At 36.8% G+C, this 26,206-nt stretch overlaps 1 protein-coding gene across 2 annotated transcripts in view; it reads left to right on the forward strand.

Annotated features, from left to right (window-relative positions):
• Positions 1-26,206, forward strand: part of LOC120780301 (poly [ADP-ribose] polymerase) — an 86,064-nt gene that overhangs the window by 44,208 nt on the left and 15,650 nt on the right. For both annotated transcript variants that reach the window (XM_040112591.1, XM_040112593.1), the window contains exons 3-4: positions 17,358-17,700; positions 17,767-18,294. In XM_040112591.1, coding sequence (XP_039968525.1) covers positions 17,358-17,700; positions 17,767-18,294 — 871 coding nt within the window. The remainder of the gene's footprint in view (positions 1-17,357; positions 17,701-17,766; positions 18,295-26,206) is intronic.

Raw genomic sequence — 26,206 nt, forward strand, 5'->3', positions numbered from 1 at the left:
TCCCGTCAAGCACTACTATTTTAATGAACAAGAGAGTTTTGGTGCAAATATTGAAATATACCATACAGAAAGCAACGTAAAATAAAAATAACGGCATTTTGGTGTTTTTTTGTTAACAATATTCTGTTCTACGAAAGTATTGTAGAAATGTTTAATTTGCAAGATAGAACATGTCAGAAATAAGATTAGAGTGTTATGTGCTGTCGCACATTTTCGTGAACACAACTGTATGTATGCTTTTGTGTTTTGCCTTCAGCAATTCTATATTGACATGTAAAAATAATTTTGATATGAGATGATATTTTGTATGAATGCATGCTTAATAATATTTATAGTCAATTTGGACTTGCATATTTAATAATTTAATTTGATTTTTACATAATATACTATACTATAAATATTTTTGACTTATTTTTCTTACTAATAGAAATTAGATTTATCACAACAAACAATAATATATACATATGTATGAACATCTTCTGTCATAATAATCTTATGTCTCTGCACATGCTCATATCATAATCTTATTATCTGCTCATATAAATGTATGTAAACGCATGCCTGCATTCAGAAATTCAAATCATGATTTTATCACTTATCAATATATTACATGTGCGCGCATTGATCTGCATGTTCATACATTCATATATACTTACATATGTATATGTAAATATATTGGTACACATTGTTGACTACCATTGATTTTGGCTGGGGATTTCAATGTTAATTTTGCAAAAAATGAATCAATGCCATTAATATCGTTCCTCCAAGAAGAATTTCAGTTGGAAATAAACAACAATCCGAGAGAATGTACTGCAAGATATGTAACAACAATAGATGATTTTGTATCTAAAGAAAATAAATGTTTATTGAGTAAACTATCTGTCATAATTTTCTGAAAAAAATTCATAATATTGTATTCTTTTAATTGTGTACCATATTTAGTTCCTATCATAATCTGTACTTTTTAACCTATTGCTTGTATAAAATAATTTCGATGTTTCACATCTGCCAGCTGTCAACTGACAGCTCACTCTTTTTTTTGTATATACGTATAAAAACCTATATTTTTTCTACCGTAGTTTTTCACCTAATATATATATATGCATATGTATATATACATAGTATATAGGTATGTTTTTTTCCTGTTTGGCTCACTGCACTTTTTGGTTTGTTCGCCACTCCTTTTCACCTCACTGTACTGAATTTGTTTTTTATTCACCGCATAGATATGTATTTATATGTTTGTTTTGGTTTTTGTTTCTCCACTAGTGCCTTGTGAGGCTTGAAGAAGGACCATGAATAATTTGCTGCCCAAATTTGCACACAAAAGTATCAACCACTTTCACGATTCCTTAATAAAAATGCTCACGGGTTAAAATGTACAATCATTCAATGTAATGTTTATTAAAATAAATTATACTTGGACGACGAAGGTATGTAGGCGTACGGAGCGGGGTGGACGCAAGTTGCATACCGGACCGCTGAGGGATCGCAGGAGGGATATACGAGGCGCCGCGTATGATCGCAATAAAAAAGAACGAACGTATATAGCGAATGTTGGTAGCGAATTGATATTGGTGATCACGTTGTCCATCCTTTTTGTTGAGTGGGCCGGTCAATAGGTGTGGTGAGTGGCATTAGTTTTGTGTTGTGCTGTCATCGCCTGTGGTGTATCGAGCTGTGTTTAGCTAGGGTGCGCCAGTTTTTCCCGGGTAGAGTGGAGGCTTAACTCATTTAAATATTTAGTAGCAAACCCATTACTCTGAATAACTGCGTTCTTTACCTGCATGGAATAAGTTGTACCAATCAAAAATACTTGCTAGCGACAAAGAATTATCATTCAAGACCTTTTCCAAACTTCTGAACGTTTCGGCACCAGAATTGTGATTTCTTTATGTACTTCAGAAAAACAAGCGTATACTAAATAATAATAATTATTTTGTTGTGACAGTTGGAAAATATGTCACCGAGAGTCATAGTAAAGCCTCCACCCACTCTACCCGGGAAAAACTGGCGCACCCTAACAAAACAGAGCTGTATACACCACAGCCCATGATACTTCAACATAACACCAACAGAACTCACTCCTCCGTACACTAACCCACTCAACAAAACTCAGACTCATTCGATTCCACACTGCGCAGCGTAAACACTAACTTTTGCTTCGTTCGACACCCATCCCTCGCGCTGCAATATATTCATTTGCACAGGGAATGATTATCGGGACATTCGATTTCAAATTGACAACCGTTTCTTTCAACATCAGATACGTTCATATCAAATTATTTTAATTGCAACAAACCTTTGTTATAATAAATAAGGAAGGACTAAGTTCGGCTGCAACCGAACATTTTATACTCTTGCAACTTCCAAGAATCAAAGGCAGGGAAATTCTCTAAGGCGTGAGACTAATCATATACAGTAAAGTCAGCCGAATGTTCGAAAATCCGGATATTAGCTATATGGGGGCTAGGTAAAGTTTTCGCTCAAATTTATCTCTTTTAGGCACAAAGACACACTGTTATGAATAAAACGCGCTCTCTCATTTTCATTAGGATAACTCACATATTGGCAAAAGGCGCTCCGAAGTTCGAAAATCCTTTTATTAAGTTAATGGGGATAAAAGAAGTGTTGGTCCGATTCAACCCATATTTGACATACAGACATACCCTTATAAGAGAATGATTGTCTTTAATTTTAGTTATATATGTCACACATTTACCGACATTTGCGATCAGAAGTCAACTATAGGTACAGGGGTCTAAATATTCGGTACCTGGGGGCTTGAAGTGTTTTTATAGGATTTCAACAAGTTTGGTCATAAGGGGGAACATACAAAGACATTATTTGTGCAGAGCTTTATCCCGCTATATTTATTGCTTTTTGATGTCCGTACTGGAAACTAAACGAATCAAGTGGAAAATAAAACTGTTATATGGGAAGTATTATGGAAAATATTATGAATTATTTTTTCAAAGGTGAATTATGATTGAACGAATACATAAAATCTTGCCCAAAATTAAAAAATATTACAACAAGTACATCAGTTTAAATTTAAAAAGTGACTCAAAGTCACTACGTGGTATGAATAGGGTTAAGCGAGTGGTACTTAAAACAATAATTTCTATGTATTTCAAAAAACTAACCATGAGATGCAGCAAGATATATGCAGCTAAGACGGATGATTTTCATTAAAGCGGAGTACTACTTAACCGGTAATCACTGTACACATAAATCAGAGGAATATTGAATATTTTTTTTGATACATATCTTGACTTGAAAATCGACAAATAAACCATGGAAAAATCAATTTTATTCTAATATAATGTATTTTAAACTTATATGTATGTCACATTTTTCTGTCATGATTTTAGCTTTTGCTCATCGTCGCGAAAAATATCGGGGAGATGTAATTTTGAATGAAGCAAGTTCATGATTGAAAATAGCTTCATGAAACCATTGTTGTTTTTGTAGAACAATATTTGTAATTTTTGCGGGTGACATATCTACATGTGAACGCATATCTGTATGTAAGTTTGTGTACGCATTATTTGTGTGCCAATGTCATGCGAGCATATTTATGTATGTACATACATATTTATGTACATATGAGCAGCGCGCACATGTTATAATTGATAAGTGATAATATGATTTGAATTCGCGAAAGCGAACATAAGCACATATGGTCATCATACATGTGAATATAAGTTTTGAATGATAAAATATACGATATATGTACATTTGTCACTATTGTAATGTATTTAATTTTTTTAATATATGTGACCTGGTCTACGAAAAGGGAGCTAACGTGCGAAAACTAGTTTTCTGGGAAAAGCTGTTAAAAATAATCGTCAGTTTCTCGTTATCTCATTAATTGTTCTCCTTTTTTTTGACACCTAAGCCCCCTTTCCGTAGACCAGGTCACAATGTTAATTTTGCAAAAAATGAATCAATGCCATTAATATCGTTCCTCCAAGAAGAATTTCAGTTGGAAATAAACAACAATCCGAGAGAATGTACTGCAAGATATGTAACAACAACATAGATGATTTTGTATCTAAAGAAAATAAATGTTTATTGAGTAAACTATCTGTCATAATTTTCTGAAAAAAATTCATAATATTGTATTCTTTTAATTGTGTACCATATTTAGTTCCTATCATAATCTGTACTTTTTAACCTATTGCTTGTATAAAATAATTTCGATGTTTCACATCTGCCAGCTGTCAACTGACAGCTCACTCTTTTTGTATATACGTATAAAAACCTATATTTTTTTCTACCGTAGTTTTTCACCTAATATATATATCGATGGCTTAATATAGAAAAGGCGTATCTACACTCTTCGTTACTTTTCAGGAGAAGGAAAAAACTGAATAAAACCTTAAAAACTTAAGATGCAAAAAACATTTCTATTGCAATTTTTATTCAAAACAGGTAACAAATTCAATTGTGGTATAATTTTGTTATTATTTTTAATTTCTTTGAAGTTATTTGAGATAGGGCTTTATGTTATTATTTTTCTTGAAAACAAATTTAAGTTAGGGCTTTTTGTCGTAAGTTAAAATTAGGACAAACTTATATAATAATTCATGTTTGAAGTAAAATAAATATATAATTAAAACTAAAATATATATTTCAAGGCAGATGTTATTATACTGTAAACAAATTAGGTTTTATAAGGTAAATTATCATAAAAACTGTGGCAATCTGCTTGAAGAAATTTTTTTAGATCTTGCAAATGGTCCCACTTTTTTTTAGATATGGCTATTTTCTCTTTATAAAGACAATCGGGGGACACATTTTCAATCGGAAACCTCGATCTCTGTGGGAGTAACTGATATTCATCCGTTACATTTGTTTTAAAATAAATTGATCCTGACGAGTCATACGCCAAGGCTCGAAGCATGCTTACTGTATGATCTCCAATGCCCCTGCCTGCAATTTAAGAAAAGCTTAAGTATATATATCTAAAGAGTTGTTTCAGTGTGCAATATTCACCTGGTCGTATTGATGTGTATATCTTTGAAATATTTTCGAAATTTAATAATCATAAATAATCATAATGCAAATGGTGCGCTTGTAGAGGTGCTGGAACTTTTCTAGATTCCTTAATGAGTTGAACAAATTGAGACGGCAAGTTTATTTGTTTTTTATTTATTTTTCTCTCTATAAGGGTATGCGATGCATCACATTTCATTTGCGTATGACCACTTATTAAAAACTTCTGTTCAATTGTTATTTCGCTTTCCTTTGAAAAATTCAACAAGGCGTTAGACAAAACAGTATTACGATTTTGGTGAAAGCAACCATCCGAGTAAATAATAATGTGATGGGTTTCAGGCGATCGAGCATGGAAATACCTTAAGTGCTTAATAATACATGTAGCAAAAACGGAAGAGACTAAATTTCCAACTGTTTCGTTCCACACATAATTATCTGATTCATGCGTTACAATATTATAGACAGTAAAGTTATGTAGTTGAAGCTTCATTTTATAATATGCAGCACTCGCGTTTAGTTGAGGCACTAATTTAACTGCCTGCACATCCATACAGAATACTGCACATAGTCCGGATTCAGCATTTTTGATATCGTTTTGCTTTTCTGCACGCATTTTTCCGATTTCTTCTCTATGTTTTTCGTATAGCTCATCGGAAACATTATTAACTTTATGTGATACGCATAAATTGCACTGATCTTTTCTTGGCTTAAAAAATAGAATAATTTAATTCCTTTATTAATTGCGTAAATATTGGGTACGACAATTTTAGGCGTCCATTTTCTTTTCACTATTCACACTCGTTGACATAAAGCTTGTAAATCTCCTGATATGAGGAAAAATCCTATTCGAAGTAAAACTTTTTGCTATCTTTTCGACAATAATGTGACTCCATTTTTGGCAACTCCTCTAGCCATTTTTTTAGAAAGTCACGTCGGTTTTTCTTGCGCTGACCTATGTATAACTGATGACCGCTTAGCATTTTTGCGCAAAAGTAAAGCTTTATCGGGACTGCATTGAGTACCGTGTTTACCGGCGCTGCTAATCCAATTTCGAACCATCTTTTCCTTTACTCCTAGGGTTGAATAAAACATTTCACGGCACACTTGTAATCGTTTTGAGTTATGACTCAAGAAATATGATATGGACTGATTCCGTCTCGAATTTTCAGAGGTTTTCCTTTTGTTTCATAAAAGCTTGTAAGACCTGCAACATACTGCCTCTTTTGCTCCCAGGACATCTCCCAAAACAAACTTTAAAATTTCTTTTTTCATTAAACGTCGAACACTTTTCACCGCACTTTTTACACAAAATCGTGATGAACATGGCTCTCCTAATTGCCTAGAAGGTTTTTAGACAAAGTTCTTTTTTGATATACCCAAATATTCCACGCCTTCCATTCTTTTTCTTTTACTTACATTTTGTTTCCATTCGGATTTGTTAGCAGTATTTTTCCTTTTTGGAACACCATCTGAATCAGAATTTTCTTTTGCACAATTCATGTTATTAAAACTTTCAATCAAAAAACTGTTTCCAACACAAAAACGTTAATTGAACTGACACAAAAAACAAAAACGTACCGACGAACGGAACGTAGCACAGAAAATATGCTTATGCTAGACAAACTCGGGGAAATCCCGTTTTCTTTTAAAGTAAATACAAAAGCAAAACAATAAGAAAAAGAATAGATACAAAATGTAGTGCAATTTCTGTTGTGGCTTTGATTGTATGTCTATTTTAAATTCAACTTAAAATGACTTAGGGCTTTTTTCTTTCAAAAAAAACTTCGAATGAGTTAGGGCTTTTTTTTATATGAGGAGTATTTTATGGGAGGAGTATTTGACAGTGGTCTACCAGAATACATTAAAAAAGCGACTTCGAAAAAAATGTAAATACGCCTTTTTTATATTAAGCCAACGATATATGCATATGTATATATACATAGTATATATAGGTATGTTTTTTTCCTGTTTGGCTCACTGCACTTTTTGGTTTATTCGCCACTCCTTTTCACCTCACTGTACTGAATTTGTTTTTATTCACCGCATAGATATGTATTTATATGTTTGTTTTGGTTTTGTTTCTCCACTAGTGCCTTGTGAGGCTTGAAGAAGGACCATGAATAATTTGCTGCCCAAATTTGCACACAAAAGTATCAACCACTTTCACGATTCCTTAATAAAAATGCTCACGGGTTAAAATGTACAATCATTCAATGTAATGTTTATTAAAATAAATTATACTTGGACGACGAAGGTATGTAGGCGTACGGAGCGGGGGGTGGACACGCAAGTTGCATACCGGACCGCTGAGGGATCGCAGGAGGATATACGAGGCGCCGCGCGTATGATCGCAATAAAAAAGAACGAACGTATATAGCGAATGTTGGTAGCGAATTGATATTGGTGATCACGTTGTCCATCCTTTTTGTTGAGTGGGCCGGTCAATAGGTGTGGTGAGTGGCATTAGTTTTGTGTTGTGCTGTCATCGCCTGTGGTGTATCGAGCTGTGTTTAGCTAGGGTGCGCCAGTTTTTCCCGGGTAAGTGGAGGCTTAACTCATTTAAATATTTAGTAGCAAACCCATTACTCTGAATAACTGCGTTCTTTACCTGCATGGAATAAGTTGTACCAATCAAAAATACTTGCTAGCGACAAAGAATTATCATTCAAGACCTTTTCCAAACTTCTGAACGTTTCGGCACCAGAATTGCTGATTTCTTTATGTACTTCAGAAAAACAAGCGTATACTAAATAATAATAATTATTTTGTTGTGACAGTTGGAAAATATGTCACCGAGAGTCATAGTAAAGCCTCCACCCACTCTACCCGGGAAAAACTGGCGCACCCTAACAAAACAGAGCTGTATACACCACAGCCCATGATACTTCAACATAACACCAACAGAACTCACTCCTCCGTACACTAACCCACTCAACAAACCTCAGACTCATTCGATTCCACACTGCGCAGCGTAAACACTAACTTTTGCTTCGTTCGACACCCATCCCTCGCGCTGCAATATATTCATTTGCACAGGGAATGATTATCGGGACATTCGATTTCAAATTGACAACCGTTTCTTTCAACATCAGATACGTTCATATCAAATTATTTTAATTACAACAAACCTTTGTTATAATAAATAAGGAAGGACTAAGTTCGGCTGCAACCGAACATTTTATACTCTTGCAACTTCCAAGAATCAAAGGCAGGGAAATTCTCTAAGGCGTGAGACTAATCATATACAGTAAAGTCAGCCGAATGTTCGAAAATCCGGATATTAGCTATATGGGGGCTAGGTAAAGTTTTCGCTCAAATTTATCTCTTTTAGGCACAAAGACACACTGTTATGAATAAAACGCGCTCTCTCATTTTCATTAGGATAACTCACATATTGGCAAAAGGCGCTCCGAAGTTCGAAAATCCTTTTATTAAGTTAATGGGGATAAAAGAAGTGTTGGTCGATTCAACCCATATTTGACATACAGACATACCCTTATAAGAGAATGATTGTCTTTAATTTTAGTTATATATGTCACACATTTACCGACATTTGCGATCAGAAGTCAACTATAGGTACAGGGGTCTAAATATTCGGTACCTGGGGGCTTGAAGTGTTTTTATAGGATTTCAACAAGTTTGGTCATAAGGGGGAACATACAAAGACATTATTTGTGCAGAGCTTTATCCCGCTATATTTATTGCTTTTTGATGTCCGTACTGGAAACTAAACGAATCAAGTGGAAAATAAAACTGTTATATGGGAAGTAGGTGTGGTTTTTGTCCGATTTCGTCGATTTTCATAATGTCAGAAGAATGCCACGAACTAAATTTTGTCGAAATCGGTTGAACGGGTCCCGTGATATGGGACTTCACCAAAAAGTGGGTGGTGTCACGCACATCGTCCCATTTTCACACCAGCCCCATAAAGCTCTCTCATACCATTTCGATGGTAAAATGTTATGTCTCTAGCTTATTTAGTTATTGATTTAACGCGCGTTTAGTAGTTTTGAACAGTACCATTATATAGGGAGCAAGCGGTTTATCCTCCGATTTCATCCATTTTCACAATGTCGGTGGAGGTTCTTATAAGATTTGTTGTTGTAGCTTAAGTGATTTAGAAGATATGTACATTAAACTTATTAGAGGGAGACGCCACGCCCACTTTTTCCAACATTTTTGTCCCCCTGTAGTAAAAAAAAATTTAAAAATAAAAATAATAAACCATTTATTCCACTGTCTAAATCTTTTTACAAACTACTTTATGTAGGAATTTAAATTTTTTTCGAATAATACAAAAACCACCGTTAACTTCGTGGTCGCTTTGATTGCAAAAAGCTACATTTGTGTAATGAGCGCGCAGTTGCATGTGGTGAAGTTATTTAATTTTAAAGTGAATAAGAGTTTGTTTATAAACTCAGTCCGATGTTGCACCTGTTGGCAAGAGTTATTCTACGTTGGATTTCGAGCCTGCCATTGTTGTTGGTGTTAATACTGGTGCCAAGATAGACGAATTTATTGATGACTTCGAAGTTATTACTGTCAAAAGTGACGTGGGAACCAACACGCGACTGTTTGTTTGATGGCAGTAGATATTTCGCCTTGCCTTCGTTCACTACCAGACCAATTTGCTTCGCAGAAAATCGCTCGGTTGTCTGTTCTGATAGCTTTTTAAATGAATTTTACTAGGCTTGGATCTAGTACTACAGATAACCATATTTCGGGCCCGGCGAAGTCGATCAGCTTCAACCCATTTGTGGAGGTTTCATCATGGAGGCTGAATTTACTACCGTTGTGCGAAATATACCTTGTTTGCTCACCCTGGAGTCCTCGTCTTCCGTTGGGGCGTGGGCGCAAATCAGCGATATGTTGAAGAACTTCGCTTTGATGCGGATTGCGGCTAGAAATTCATCCACCGGAATGAATGCCAGGACTCGACGACGGAGTCTCTTTCTCACCACGAATACAATCGAATTTGCGCTCCTTTAAATGCCCCAAGGACCTACTCCTCTCAGTTCTATCCATTGCACTTCTTGGACGGCGGTGATGTCAGCTTTCACTTTTACGAGGGCATCAACCAGCTGGATAGCAGCACCTTCCCAATTGAGAGACCGGACATTCCAGGTTTAGGCCCGGTGCGTCGCACGTTAGTAGCCGACCGATCGGTTGACGTTGGTGTCATTGTAGTAGCCACGTCCATGTTAATCTGTATAAAGGAGTTGTTTGATTATGGGTGAGATGGGTGATCGTGCCACGATATGTGGCATGAATGGGTGGTCGTAGTGATCGAACTTTTTTTTGTTAGTTTCTTTGTTAATTTTTAACGGTTTGTAATTCGCGTGTTTCTCGTTTTTTTATTTGATTATTTTATTGCCTTGCGGTAATATTAATTGTTGATTATGGAGATCCATATATTCTTTCTATCGGCGGCTGAAATCGTGATGGAGAATTTTTATTCTTTTCCTTCGATATAATAAGGATAGCGACTTCACACCCGTCTCAGGTATGGCCGGAATGGTGGGGATAAGAGGAGCGCATGGTGGGGATAAAAGCTTCCCTGCTCGGTGTGAAGCATTAATATGTGGATGAACGAACTTAAGAGTAATGTGGCAAGTCGAGACCTCTTTGGTATAATTTTGGGATGGCATTAGGCTTGAATTGTCAAGTCGACCATTCGTGTCTAGGAATGGGTTTAGAAGTAAGAGGGAGAGATTTTTTCAATAGGATTTGATTCTGTAAATCGTGATATATTGCGGCTGAAGTAGCGCGAAAACTGGGTAAGTGTCGCCAAGTGGCTGAGTCAAGTATTTGAGATTTGCTTTTGCAACTAGTAAGGGGCTTGTGATCGCGTTGTCGCTTAACATATATAGGGGCACAATATGCCTTCTTAGAGACGTCACAGAAATCGTATAATTTGACTTTGTGTTGAGGGGAATAGTTTTCCCATCGTAGGATTTGTATTTGAAAAATGTCGTTCAGATTGTTTACGAACTGGGACCAATTTTCTAAGCGAAGAGGTTTGTCGCTTGTATCTTGATTGCCGAAAGCCACCCTGCGGGGTCGAAAAGCTTTATCACCGAGGATAAAATCTGTTATGTTTTTGTTATGGCGGATAATGCGGATATGGACTCAGTCGTGTATGAAAACTGTTCAGATATCTCCTTCCATTGGATGTCCAGATCATTTTTATACTCTTGCAACCTGTTGCTACAGAGTATAATAGTTTTGTTCACCTAACGGTTGTATGTATCACCTAAAACTAAGCGAGATAGATATAGGGTTCTATATATATAAGTGATCAGGATGACGAGAAAAGTTGAAATCCAGGTGGTTGTCTATCTATCTGTCCGTCCGTCAGTGCAAGCTGTAATTTGAGTAAAAATTCAGATATCTTGATGACACTGGTATGCAAGTCCGTTAATGTGTAAGATATATAGTATAATTGAAATTTAAAAATAATCTTTTCCTGTCTGTATGTAAAAAATGGGTTGAATCATGTAAATACTTCCCTTACCATATAACTAACACGATTTTTAAACTTCCAGGTGACTTGTAAATGAGAAAGCATATTTTACTGATATGTATTTTTGTGTCTAAAATGGATAAAATTGGGGAAATACATGATCTAGCCCCCATATAACGACTATATAACATCCGGGTGACTTTACTCCATATGATTGTGATTGTACCTTAATGAACCTCGGGGAACCATTTAATATTTTTCGTTTAACTTTCATAACTTCAACTCTTGAATTGGCAAGAGAAGTCAATATTCATGTAGTTCAACTGTATATATAACTGTTGGATTCCGATCCTCTGGTTGACGTTTTACATCTTACGAAAAATTAAGGAAGTTTTGGGAATAAGAAGAACTCGTTTCCATATTAATCACAATTCCTGAAGACCAGTATTGTGAGAATTAGGGTGGCTCATTTGGAACAAATACGTCAGTATGCCGATCAAATCCGATCATCAGGGTCTGAGCAAGCCAAAGAGCCTCGTTTGCAGTAAATGCGTCAGCATGCAGCTGAAATCACTGACCAGAGTTTAAAATGTAATACAAGGCAACACTATCTGCAGCTGTTAACCCAAAACCAAGTGGAAGCGTTGAAAGTACGATTTTGAATCCTGTCCAAGGTATAACATAACTTATGTCTACAATACAAAATATGATTCAAAATTTAATCAAAGCTCAAACCAAATGTTGTAAAGTTTTCTGAATAAAAAATTAGCGAACTAAATATTTGTATTTGGAATGCCCATGGTATTCTAATGGCGTTAAATCACAACTTCTTAAGGGCCATTCAAGGTCACAATTTTTTTTAAATAATCGAATCTCCAAACTTTTCTGGCAAAAACTCGTTGTTGCACGTGCTGTGTGGCTCGTTTTGTTGGAACTAGAAGTAGGCAAGATAAATTTCTTCCAATTGGGGCCATAAAAGTTGGTTATCATCGATCTATACCGCTCTCCATTGATAGTAACGGTGTCATCAGCTGCATTTCGAAAGAAGTACGGACCGATGATTCCACCATTCTAAAAACAACACCAAACTGTCCTATTTTAGGTAAATGTAATAGTTGTTTATAAATAATAGGTGGTTTTGACAGTTTTTTTTTATTTACCGCACCACTCAAATGAAAGTCTGTCTCATCGTAGATTATTTTCTTAAAGCTCAAATTCTTTATCAAAATCTGCTAGATTGTGATTGAGACGCTCACAATTATTCAAATTACGTTTCTGTAGATCTGCTGAGAGACGAATGTTCCCACTAATCCTGAGTTGGGCATCGACTGTTTATAAAAAGCAAAATTGTACAGGTGATCATGCAGTGATTTATCTGAGATCTCGCTTAGAGGGCGGTATTCGATTTGACGAAATTGACTGTTTAAAGTTGATACGTAAAATCCCATGAAATAGTGAAGAATTAGATGAAATGATTATATTAAGAAGTAATAATTCGTGAGTGGTCAATATCGCTTATAATATAATATCACTTAGCATCGCAGTTTATACTAAACATGGAAATCATTAAACGCTTTCACATCACTGTTCGAAAATGTTTACACAGCGGAAAATATTTTTTTTTGGGAATTTATTTTTCTTACCTTTCCATATAAGCATATTCCAGATATACGACTGCAACGACATCTATTGACAAAATACGATAAAAATACTTTTTTGACTACCCAATATAAACTTAAAGGCCAATGTTTTTCGACACCTAATGAGGCGGTAGATGCGTGTAGTACGCATATTTTGAAGAAACCTCAATCAGAGTTACAAAAGTGTTTCGAAGATTGGTTCAAACGCATGCAAAAGTATATAGATCTTAATGGAGAATATTTTGAAAAACAATAAAGCGATTTTCAATGATAAGAATTTGTTTATGTTCTCTAATTCTGAAAATTAAAAGACGACTTTACTTCAAAGTTTTCTAGCCGGCTTGCATATGGACGGCTATTATTTGAAATATCTTTGAACTACTCCGAATCGTATCGATGTAAATATACCGACTCCCTTAAGTTTATTTTTAGCCCAAAAACCGCTTTTCTATCAATTGTTTTAACATTCCCATTTTTCAGCCGAATACAACAAATAACACTTGTTTTTTGTGACATGAACAAAACAAAGTGTTTGTTATGGAAAAATTGTCACATATGCAGAAAAAAGCTACAGAGTTCTTCTATCACCTATAGTTTTTTTCTATGAGGATTTTTGTTAAAAGAAAACAGCGATAAATATATTATTGTTATATTATTTTATTAACCTTAAAATATTACTTTCGATGGGTTTCGGCGATATTTTGTTTTTGGAGTATCCCTTAACAATGTCCAGCAGTAATCGTCAAGCAAACTGGCACTCCACTTACCTTGGTACCGTTTCTCCATAGCAGAAATGTCTTGGTTGAACCGTCTCCATGTTCGTCACCTTAGGACCCTAAGTTTCCGGACGGGAGTCCAGAAAGTGAATTTTAAGGACATATTGCAACCCATTTTTTTATTTCAGCTTTTAAATTTCCAAGAAAATGTTTAACAACGCTTTCAAAGACACTCTGCTCGTATTTCAGTTTCATTGAGCATTTTCTCAAATGTTTTATTTTTCATTAGTTCTCTTATTTGGAAATTTTTGTTTCAGATACAAGAACCCTCTTGCATTTATGTCCATTGCCTTAACAAAATTCTTCATTAAACTCAATTTAACAATTCTATGCTAAGGTGTTAGTAATATCTGTTTGGGATCAATTAGAGGTTCACTGGTAACGTTTTTTGTCCCTGAGTGACTGCCTGACGTACTGGCCACTGCTTCTGTACAGTCTCTCTGTCCCATTCGCTAAAGAAAGCAAAAATATTTCGTATATCCTAGTTGCATTCCTAAAAGAAGAAGGGCTATTACTTTTAGGTCTCCACATATTGCCCAACCATAATCATGATAACGGATGTGCTCTAAAAAAACTCTCATATTTTCATATGATTCGGTCATATGAACCGCATGAACTAAGCGCGCAGATGAATATTTGTTATCGTTATGAACCAATACCGTCTTTAAACTAAGTTTAGAGGAATCAATGAATAGACGCCAATCACGTAGATCATATTTCTGTCCTAGTGCGTTAAACAAAAGGTTAACTTCTGAACAGTATACTAGATTCCCTTTTTGAAGAAAGCAATTGGTTAGGTCTTTCTGCCTTTTTCTGTAAAAAGTAATATTTACATCACTTTGGAAGAGGTTACAATCTTTTAGTCTGGATGCTAAAAGTTTGGACTATGATTTTGAAAGGCTTAGATCTCGAACTAAGTCATTAAGTTCACCCTGTGAAATTAGATGCGGCACTTTTGATCATCCTGTAACATAACGGTTTCTGTAACATCACTTGAAGAGCTAGTTCTTCATCGAGATTCCAAGATTCTGGTGCTTTTGGAATAGGAAGTTGTTCACTGTGTTTGACAGGTCTTAAAGCTGATGGTAAATTACTTTTAATATTCGTGAGACAAAAATATAAGTCTGTAATATGGTCTTTAGATTCTCTCCAAACCATTGGCATTTCAAAGGACATTTTACGATTTGAACCTTTTAATCAAACTGTTGGCACTATTCACGCACTGCCTAGGTATTGTACATAAAAATCTTAAATACGGTAATTTCAAAAACGTAAGAGAATGAACTCAAAAACGCTTTGCTATCCAAACATAGAATACGTAACCGATTCGGACACCGTTAGTCATAAATTTTGTAAAATAAAATGCTCGTAAAATACGCTGTTTACTTCAAACAAGCAGACAGAATCGGTCTAAACCGGATAAATCCCTGATGGTATGAAAATATGAGATGATGCAATATAATGAAATTTTATGTATTGTAAAATCTAAAGCCGCAGGTTACAGAATATCTGTGGGTGATAAAAAAATTTTGTTTTCAGACTTGACTTCAGGAAATCATATCATGGTTTCAGGTCACAAATTATATGTCTACCAGGTAATTACTGCAACTCTGCTTTAATCTCGGCTGCGTTTTTAGATGGGTTTTTTAAACATGGACTTAGGATAGCACGGTCCTCTCTTATGGTAGTGCTTCTTTTTCTTACTGAAGCTCAAACGCAATAACTTCTGGTAGTTCGCCAGTTATAAGATATTATTTTCACAGTGCATAACTCTCTATAATATGTATTTATTCGAAGTGAACATATTTATTGCTGCGCGGTAAAAGAAAAGCACGTATAACTTTTGATCAAGTGAAGGGTTTCTTATTTTTGTTTTTATTTTTGCATACAGTTCTTAATTAATACGAAATAAAAAGTTTAAAGTTTATTTTAGCAAAACACGCTTTGTAATTTTCATAGATATAACTAAAATATTGGCTGATATACAAGGTGCTTTCCAAAGTAAACAGGACTTAAAAAAAACAGAACAAATGGGTTTTCGGCAAAATCAATTTATTTTATTCAAAATAGTCTCCTGCTTCAATACAGCTTTTTTCACGGTCCAAAAGCATGTCGAACGAGTGTTTTAGCTCGTTGGCCGGTATAGCCGCCAGTATGCCGGTGCAAGCCTTTTGAATAGCCTCTACTTCTGCATAACGCTTTCCTTTCATGTGCAAATGCATTTTTGCGAAAAGGAAGAAGTCGCACGGTGCCATATCAGGTGAATACGGGGAGTGGTTAATGGTTAAAATGTGATTTTTGGTAAAATAATCGGTCACAAGCGTCGATCGATGAGACGCAGTTTTTGGTCGTCAGTCAATTTGTGCGGAACAAACCGTGCACACACCTTTCGTAAGCTCAACTGTTCCGTCAAAATGCGATAAATCGATGTTTTGGAGCTGTTCAATTCCCACTCGTGCACTCTGCTACGGGATAGGCAATCATCGTCATAAACTTGTTTCATAAATTGAAACGTTTCAGTAAGAGTTTTACCAATTTTAAAACAAAATTTAATGTTGGTTCTTTGTTCGAAGCTCATTTTTGCACCGATAACACAAACATACTGGCACCTCAAACGCAATAACTTCACTTCCAATCGATGGAATGTCATGAAATTCCCACTGGACAATCGATAAAGATAGCAGATCTAACATATAGATGGTGCCACCAGGGGGCGTTATAATCAAAAAGTCCTGCTTACTTTGGAACGCACCTTGTATGCAGCATAGAGTCACCCGGCAGTTCGAAAATTTTTATATTATACATATATGTTGGGCTCAGGGAAGTATTTACCCAATTCACCCCATTTTTGATACAAATAGATACTATTGCCAGGTCTATTTTTAGACATATTCATTTGATAATAACCTATTCCTTGCATTAGGGCTTACGCTTACAAATTAAAACGTCACCAATTATTTTTTTCTGATGAGCCAATCAGCTGGATTCGTGGAAGTGAGCCCATTTTTTCAAAGCGGGGGTGTTCACAACGATGTAACTTATGTTACACGCAATATTTTTAGCTTAACATTTATGTATACATCTGAATTCATACATATGCCCGATAAATGAACTGATTTATACATTATTGATTTTGAAAATCGTACAAAATAAACCTGTTACACCCAGTGTGATAAGAGCATAAAACACTACGTCGTATTTGAATTATTCTTTAAAAACCTTGAACTTATAAAAGGGTTTATACAATTTATGAAGTATTGGGAAAATTTCTGTATGAACGGGTTTTTCTCTCTGCAGCCCTGTCAAATGTCGAATTTGAGCTGCTTGAAATCTTCAATTTTCAACATTTGTTAATGTTTTTGCTGTGTGTATGTCTAATGATGTTGTAATTGTTAGTTGAATCTTATTTAAAACTACTTTAATGTAATTTTTTTTTCCTTTATTTATATTAAATGTCAATTGTACTTTCAGAAAAATCTTCCGAAGTATCAGCTGGTAGTAGTGCTAAAAAAGGAAAAAAACGCGGTACTGCAGAAGTGAATGCTCTTAAAGATTTTGGAATCGAGTACGCTAAGACAAGTAGGGCAACGTGCCGTGGATGTGAACAAAAAATTTTAAAGGATCAAGTACGGATTAAAAAAACAGTATATGATACAGAAGTTGGAATGAAATATGGAGGTCAGCCTTTGTGGCATCATGTAGAATGCTTTGTTCAGTTACGTAGTGAACTTGGTTGGTTTGGAAGCGGTGACTGTGTACCGGGATTCAAAGGTTTGAAAAGGGATGATCAAACTACTATCCTTAAACTGCTACCGTAAGTAAACAAAGCTTTTTTTTTAGGAAGTTGAAGTATGAAAATATATTTATTTATTTATAATAGGGCTATTGATGCCGGGAGTGCCTGCAATATTAAAAAGGTTAAAATTGAGCCAGATGTCAAAATAGAAGAAGAAATCATGAATAAGCAAATAGAAAATCAGTCAAAACGGTTATTTAAACTTCGTGATCTGGTAGTAAACCAAATGCATAAAAAAGATATTATTTACTTGCTGGAATACAATAATCAAAAACCTGCAAACGGAGATTCGGAAAGAATGTTAAATCAGTTAGCAGATATGTTGACTTTTGGATCATTGTTGCCATGTCCTCAATGTAAGAGTTGTGAGATATTATTTAGCAAATCAGGTTATTTATGCAATGGCCAATTAACGGAATGGACGAAATGTTCGAATATTTTAAAAAACCCAGAACGGAAACCTTGTAAAGTACCAAAGAGCTTAAAGGAAAAGTATGCTTTTTTATCTGAAATTAAGAACAAAACTGAGCATCGCATTGTTAAATATAATCCACCAAGTATTGCTGTTGTTTCAAAAAATAAGAATGGAAAAACGGAAAATGAACCTACCAAGTAAGTATTTCTTACAAATTTAATATTACTCAGGGAAAGGAAATGGGATTTGCAAATTTAAATTAAACATCGGTTATGGTGGTGGTGATTATTGGTCAGTGGTTCACTTTACATAAAAATATTTTATATATTTTATAAAAAAATGATTTCATATTGTTGGAACTGGTATTGAATAAACATGTAATGCAAATATAGTAGTGTGCTTTTTTTAATGAACATTTACGCTTTAGAGTAATCCAAACATCAAACAGAACTAGAAGAATACTTTTCCTACAAATTTCATAATAAAAAAATACAACATTAACCTTATGAAAAAACATATTTTATTTATAAAATTATGAAAATTGAGATCATAAATCAGCCTTTTAATTATAAAAAATAATGTTGGGAAAGTCCTTCGGGTGATATCAATATCATCGGCATACGCCAGGAGTTGTATACTGTTGTAGAAGATGGTACCTTCTCTATTTAGTTCTGCGGCTCGAACTATTTTCTCCAGAAGCAGGTTGAAAAAGTCGCACGATAGGGAATCACCTTGTCTGAAACCTCGTTTGGTATCGAACGGCTCGGAGAGGTCCTTCCCGATTCTGACGGAGCTTTTGGTGTTGCTCAACGTTAGCTTACACAGCCGTATTAGTTTTGCGCGGATACTAAATTCAGACATCGCTGCATAAAGGCAGCTCCTTTTCGTGCTGTCGAAAGCAGCTTTGAAATCGACGAAGAGGTGGTGTGTGTCGATTCTCCTTTCACGGGTCTTTTCCAAGATTTGACGCATGGTGAATATCTGGTCGGTTGTTGATTTGCCAGGTCTAAATCCACACTGATAAGGTCCAATCAGTTTGTTGACGGAGGGCTTTAATCTTTCACACAATACGCTCGATAAAACCTTATATACGATGTTGAGGAGGCTAATCCCACGGTAGTTGGCGCAGATTGTGGGGTCTCCTTTTTTATGGATTGGGCATAACACACTTAAATTCCAATCGTTGGGCATGCTTTCGTCCGACCATATTTTACAAAGAAGCTGATGCATGCACCTTATCAGTTCTTCGCCGCCGTGTTTGAATAGCTCGGCCGGCAATCCGTCGGCCCCTGCCGCTTTGTTGTTCTTCAGGCGCGCAATTGCTATTCGAACTTCTTCATGGTCGGGTAATGGAACGTCTGCTCCATCGTCATCGATTGGGGAATCGGGTTCTCCTTCTCCTGGTGTTGTGCGTTCACTGCCATTCAGCAGGCTGGAGAAGTGTTCCCTCCATAATTTAAGTATGCTCTGGGCATCAGTGACTAAATCACCTTTGGGGGTTCTACAAGAGTATGATCCGGTCTTGAAACCTTCTGTAAGCCGCCGCATTTTTTCTTAGAATTTTCGAGCATTACCCCTGTCGGCCAGCTAATCAAGCTCTTCGTACTCACGCATTTCTGCCTCTTTCTTTTTCTGTCTGCAAATGCGTCTTGCTTCCCTCTTCAACTCTCGGTATCTATCCCATCCCGCACGTGTAGTGGTCGATCGTAACGTTGCGAGGCAGGCAGCCTGTTTTCTCTCCTCTGCGACACGGCACTCTTCGTCGTACCAGCTGTTCTTTTGCACTTTCCGAAAACCAATGGTTTCGGTTGCAGCTGTACGTAAGGAGTTTTAAATGCCGTCCCACAGTTCCCTTACATCGAGTTGTTGACGAGTGCTCTCAGAGAGCAGGAGTGCAAGCCGAGTAGAAAATCGTTTGGCTGTCTGTTGTGATTGCAGCTTCTCGACGTCGAACCTTCCTTGTGTTTGGTGGAGCGCGTTTTTTGCTGCTCAGAGGCGGGTGCGAATCTTGGCTGCAACAAGATAGTGGTCCGAGTCGATGTTAGGACCTCGGAGCGCACGCACATCTAAAACACTGGAGACGTGTCTTCCATCTATCACAACATGATCGATCTGGTTGGTAGTTTTTCGCCCCGGAGACAGCCAGGTAGCTTGATGAATCTTCTTGTGCTGGAATCTAGTACTACAGATAACCATATTTCGGGCCCCGGCGAAGTCAATCAGCCTCAACCCATTCGGGGATGTTTCGTCGTGGAGGCTGAATTTACCGACCGTAGTGCCAAATATACCTTCTTTGCCCACCCTGGCGTTAAAGTCGCCAAGCACGATTTTGACATCGTGGCGGGGGCAGCTCTCATAAGCGCGTCAAGCACTCATAGAAGTCATCTTTGGTCACCTCGTCCTTCTCTTCTGTCGGGGCGTGGGCGCACATTAGCGATATGTTGAAGAACCTCGCTTTGATGCGGTTTGTGGCTAGACGTTCATTCACCGGAGTGAATGATAGTACTCGGCGACGGAGTCTCTCTCCAACACCAAACTTGCGCTCCTTTATATGGCCACTGTAGTAAATGTCACAAGGACCTACTCGTCTCTGTCCTTGTCCCGTCCATCGCATTTCTTGGACGGCGGTGATGTCAGCCTTTATTTTTAGGAAGACATCAACCAGCTGGACAGCGGCACCTTCCCAATTAAGGGACCGGACATTCCAGGAGCATGCCCTCAATTCGTAGTCCTTATTTCGTTTGCCATGGTCGTCATCGAAAGGGGGGTCTCTTATCCGAGGCTGTTGTTGTTTTTTCATTGGAGTGTTTTTTACGTGGCGGGTCCCAAACCCAGCGCACAACCCTATGCAGGGGATGTTTCGCCTTCTCACTTTAGCTCGCCTTCAAACGGATGCTCTTAGGCTACCCAGAGAATACATGGTCAAAGACCGGAAGTAGTGAGCTGCTTGAGTCATATGTAAAAGAATCGTTTCTGGCCACTCCCGTGAACTTCTACATATGACTCCATCCATTTGATGTGATGTCACATCAAAATAAAGTCCATTCGGTATTTTTTGCGATGAATGAAATTATTAAAAAAGAAGTTCCATTAAATTTTGTGTGCGGAATAAAAGTTTCTGGTGCCGAAAAGTTCAGAATGTTGGGAAAGTCCTTCGGGGATAATCATTTGTCGGAAAGATGTCTTTATAATTGGTATAAATTATTCAAAGAGGGTCGAAAATGCGTTGATGACGAACCACGTCCAGGACAGCCATCAACATCAACTGATGATCAACATATTAAAAAAAAAGAGAAATTGGTGCTTGAGAATCTACGATTTACAGCCAGAGATTTTACTGGAATGATCGGAAGGATCAGAGAAAACCATTTTGAGAGATCATTTCGGCCTAAGAAAGGAGAAAGCACGATTGGTTCCAAAATCACCAAATTTTTTCGAAAAACAGCGTCGCGTTAACGTCTGCGAAAAAATGCATTTCGACTACCAGGATGCCATGAAACGTATTATTACTGGCAATGAGTTTTAGATCTATGCTTACGACCCTTAAAAAGACGGAATCGAAACAAACAGAAAGACGAATATCGTGGCAAATGAGAGCCGAAGCAGGTCAAAAATTAACCTTATGTCGACAATTCTTCGATTATCAAGGTGGGGTGCACTCCGAATTCCTTCCGACCGGCCAAACGTTTCGTAAACGTGGTTTGCACCGTCGCATACTGCAATGTTACTTCGTGAGTTTTTCGTCAAATTTTCAACCAATATTTTGACACAAGCACCGTGCTCGCCTAATTCGCTCCGTGTGGCGTCCGGCTATTCAGCGAGCTCAAACGACCGCTCCGTTTGGAGTTAATTGAAGACATTAAACGTGACTCACTACGCGCATTAAAGGCTATTCTGGAAATTTACTTTAACAACTATTTTGAGGATTGGAAAAAACGTTGGCACAAGTGTATCGAGGCAAAGAGGGATTACTTTGGGGGGGATGACATAGATTTTGAAGAATAAATTAAAGGTTTTTATGAATTATGATAAAGTCTTACTATTTTTGGCTCTTAGTATGGGGTTTATTATTTGCTTTTTAATATTTGCAGAGCACCCTGGATTTGATGTCAATTCCATTCAATAGCCCATAGAACAGGCACATGGACCAACGTTTTATTTTTCTTTGAACAGAGTATATTTTGCCCTTGTGTCAAACACATCGACTCCTTTCTTAGTTTTATTGTGAAACGTCTACGGTTGTCGCCGCGTCACTGGCCAATCCGAAGAACGTGACTCAAGCATAAATACGCGGGACGTCAAATTTATCCCATAAATATCAACGAAATATGTAAAGAGACGAAACGTATAGAGTGCTGCAGCAATCACTGCAAGTAGAATTCTAGGATTAGTATTAAGATTAATTAGAAAATTTTTAGAATTAAGGCGAAGATCTAAAAAACCATTGTCGTCAAAAGCTCAAATTTTTTTATGATCTAGTATCTTTAACAATCAGATCTTTTTTATGATCTAGTATCTTTTACATCATTCAAGTTCTTTCATGTTTTTCATTAAATTTTTTGACCTCAATGACCTATTTTCAATGAATCTTTTAAATTCAGAGAAAAATATAACAATTATGTCGTTTTTTTTATACATGAATATATAATCATATAAAATCTACAAACTGCTTTTATACTTTCGTTGCCTTGTTTAATACCTGAAACTAGTCGCGATATACTACTGTGATCAAATTGAAAGATGAATGTTGTCCATTTCATCTCCTTCAAAGTAATCCCCTCCCGCTGAAATACACCTATGCCAACGAATTTTCCATTCATCATAGTACTTGGAAAAATCATCCGTCGTGATATCCATCAGAGCCTTCTTCGATTCGGCTTTTATATCCTCAATTGAGTCAAAACGGTGTCCTCGGAGTGGTCAGGTGAATTTGCTGAATAGCCAGAAGTTACACGAAGGTAAATCAGGCGAATGCGGTGGTTGCAGCACGATATTAGATGGAAATGTGGCGAAATGATCACGAATAACCAATGCAGTATGAGATGGTGCATTATCGCACTTCTTTCTTCAATAAATTCAGACATACAAGTTGTGTTCCAAAGTAAACAGGACTTTTTGAATCTAGCGCCCCCTGGTGGCACCATTTATATGTCGACTGGTGCGTTCGGTGTGCTATCTTTATCGATTGTCCAGTGAGAATTTCATGACATTCCATAGATTGAAAGTGAAGTGTGTTATTGGTGCGAAAATGAGCTTCGAACAAAGAGCCAGCATTAAATTTCGTTTAAAAATTGGTAAAACTTTTACCGAAACGTTTCAATTGATGAAACAAGTTTATGGCGATGATTGCCTACTGACGACCAAAAATTGCTCAGAATCGATCAACTCTTGTGACCAATTATTTGACCAAAAATCACTTTTTAACCATTAACCACTCCCCGTATTCACCTGATTTAGCACCGAGCAACTTCTTCCTTTTCGGAAAAATGCATTTGCACATGAAAGGAAAATGTTATGCAGACGTAGAGGCCATTCAATAGGCTTGCACCGGCATACTTGCGGCCATACTGACCAACGAGCTAAAACACTCGTTCGACATGCTTTTGCACCATGAAAAAAGCTGTATTGAAGTAAAAGGAGACTATTTTGAATAAAATAAATTGATTTTGCCGAAAAAACCATATGTTCTGTTTTTTTTAAGGTTCTGATTAGTTTGGAATTCACTTTCTTGTAAAAATCGAAAAAATCACTATTAGAGCCTAAAAAAAAACGCGTATCTCAAAAACTAATGAATATTTTGACGTGAAATTTAGCATAGATGCCACTAACTACTAGCTTAAAGAAAAACCAATTTACCGATTTGTTGGGTGGTGGTACATTCCCTTCAGATGTTAAAAGTTTTATAACTAAAGGGTGATCCATTTTCATATTCCCTACTTTTTTAAAGAAATAACACACAAACTTCAAATTTAATGGGGAATGTCTATTATCATTCGAAAGAACATTCTTTGAAATGTGGATGAAATGACAGACCTTGCTTTCTATTGTCCCTCGTGTTCAAGCAGCCCCATGGTTCTACATGCTTTTCGGAAGAAACATTTTCCTGCCCATCGACGATTTTGAGCGTTTGTTAACTGGTAGGACTGCGGATTATAGTCAGAAGACTTTGAGTGTTTTTGTGTGCGGTATAAATTCCAATAAGGGCATCTGGGGCTTTCATCTCTGGCCAATCGTTGGCCGGTGTGCCCTGCACGTGACGTTTCAATTTTTTGGTGATGCTTTCCATGTGTAATACTTTGGCACTTTTACATAGAGCAACGTCCAAGAAATGTCGTTTTTCGGGAACAGGTGGAAAAATGAGGTGAGGGTGGTAATAGTGAGTGTTGCAACTCGGTCTCACCGGTTTGGGAGGTGCACGGCAAGATGGGTCACAGTTGGGTGTCTTTCATGTACTTACATATCGGCCAATGGTGTGCATAAAACACTGTGCGTTACCGAACACCTGACCTTTAGTGAAGAGAACCACAAGTTTTTGTACCTTTATACGAAATATTCCAGCCAGAAGTTTTAGATAATTTTGTCTATTTAGGAACCATTGTAAACAACACCAACAATGTCAGCCTGGAAATCCAACGCAGGATAACTCTTGCCAACAGGTGCTACTTCGGACTGAGTAGGCAATTGAGAAGTAAAGTCTCCTCTCGACGAACAAAAACCAAACTCTATAAGTCACTCATTATTTCCGTCCTGCTATATGGTGCAGAGGCTTGAACAATGACAACAACGGATGAGTCGACGTTGCGAGTTTTCGAGAGAAAAGTTCTGAGAAAGATTTATGGTCCTTTGCGCGTTGGCCACGGCGAATGTCGCATTCGATGGAACGATGAGCTGTATAAGATATACGACGACATTGACATAGTTTAGCGAATTAAAAGACAGCGGATGCGCTGGCTAGGTCATGCTGTCCGAACAGCCAGCGTAGCCGCTGTCTTGGTCATGTTGTCCGAATGGACGAAAACATCCCAGCTCTGAAAGTAATCGGCTATAATCGCGTAAGCGGGGGAAAAGCCAATAAAGAAGAAGAACTCCAGAAACGATGTAGTGTCGGTTCGTTGGTTTTTGACCGGCCATCAACTCCTTATTTCGGGCCAGGCTGAGTTAAATGTACATACATACGTACATATAAAAATGCGTCTTGAGTATACTCATGCAAATAGCGTGGTTTGTTTACGAATGGCGACGGGAGGATCACTGATTAAAATTTTTTTCGGAACATTATCTGGAATGAGTGAAAGTCAATGCAGGTTAACTTTCTATTTGCGTTGGTTTGAAGGATATTTAATTTATATCCCCCTTTCAGTAAATCAATGAGTACTGTATAGCATCATAATATCGGTGAGTAAAAATATAGAATAAAAAATTTTTATTTTATAATTATGGTGAGAGATTCATGGTAATTCCGCATCACGATATCTGTCGGAACTGTGGGATCAGCGCCCGCAGCGTGGTGCGTTATTCTCGGATCAATATGTTATTATTATGCAGGAATTGTTGAACAGTTGATCGCTCGCTCCTTGATGTTGAGCGCTGCGTTTTCTTCACGCCGAAAAGCTGTCTCTTCAGGTATATATGATGCACGTCGAGAGTTATGCGGATAGCAATTTCCTGACGCATCAGTTTGTTTATAAGTTTCTCTAGCTTTGATTTCTGCCTGAATTGCTGCTTGCTGTGTTCAGCGTGATAAGTACTCAGTAATTTTCAGGTGTCTCTGTGAAAGATGTGATTTACGTTTGCGAGTCTTGGTACTTAGGTACACAAAAAAATGTCAACAATATTCTAGTCCTGGAAATATTTCATATAAATATTAATCTCTAAAAATAGTTATATAACTTGTATCTAAAATATTAACACTACTAATAATCCTATCTAATTCTATTTGAATGACAAAACATATGTACCTACTTACACAAATAACAGTACATTCCACAATAATTATGAAAAAAAATGCTGATTACTTGTTACCAGAACTATATTTAAATAAATTGCCTTTAATCTTATACTACGTATTATTTAACGAATCCCTAAGATCGAATCTTATAAGAGGTTTTA

The sequence above is a fragment of the Bactrocera tryoni genome, unplaced genomic scaffold, assembly GCF_016617805.1.
Source record: "Bactrocera tryoni isolate S06 unplaced genomic scaffold, CSIRO_BtryS06_freeze2 scaffold_25, whole genome shotgun sequence".
Classification (NCBI taxonomy): Eukaryota; Metazoa; Arthropoda; class Insecta; order Diptera; family Tephritidae; genus Bactrocera; species Bactrocera tryoni.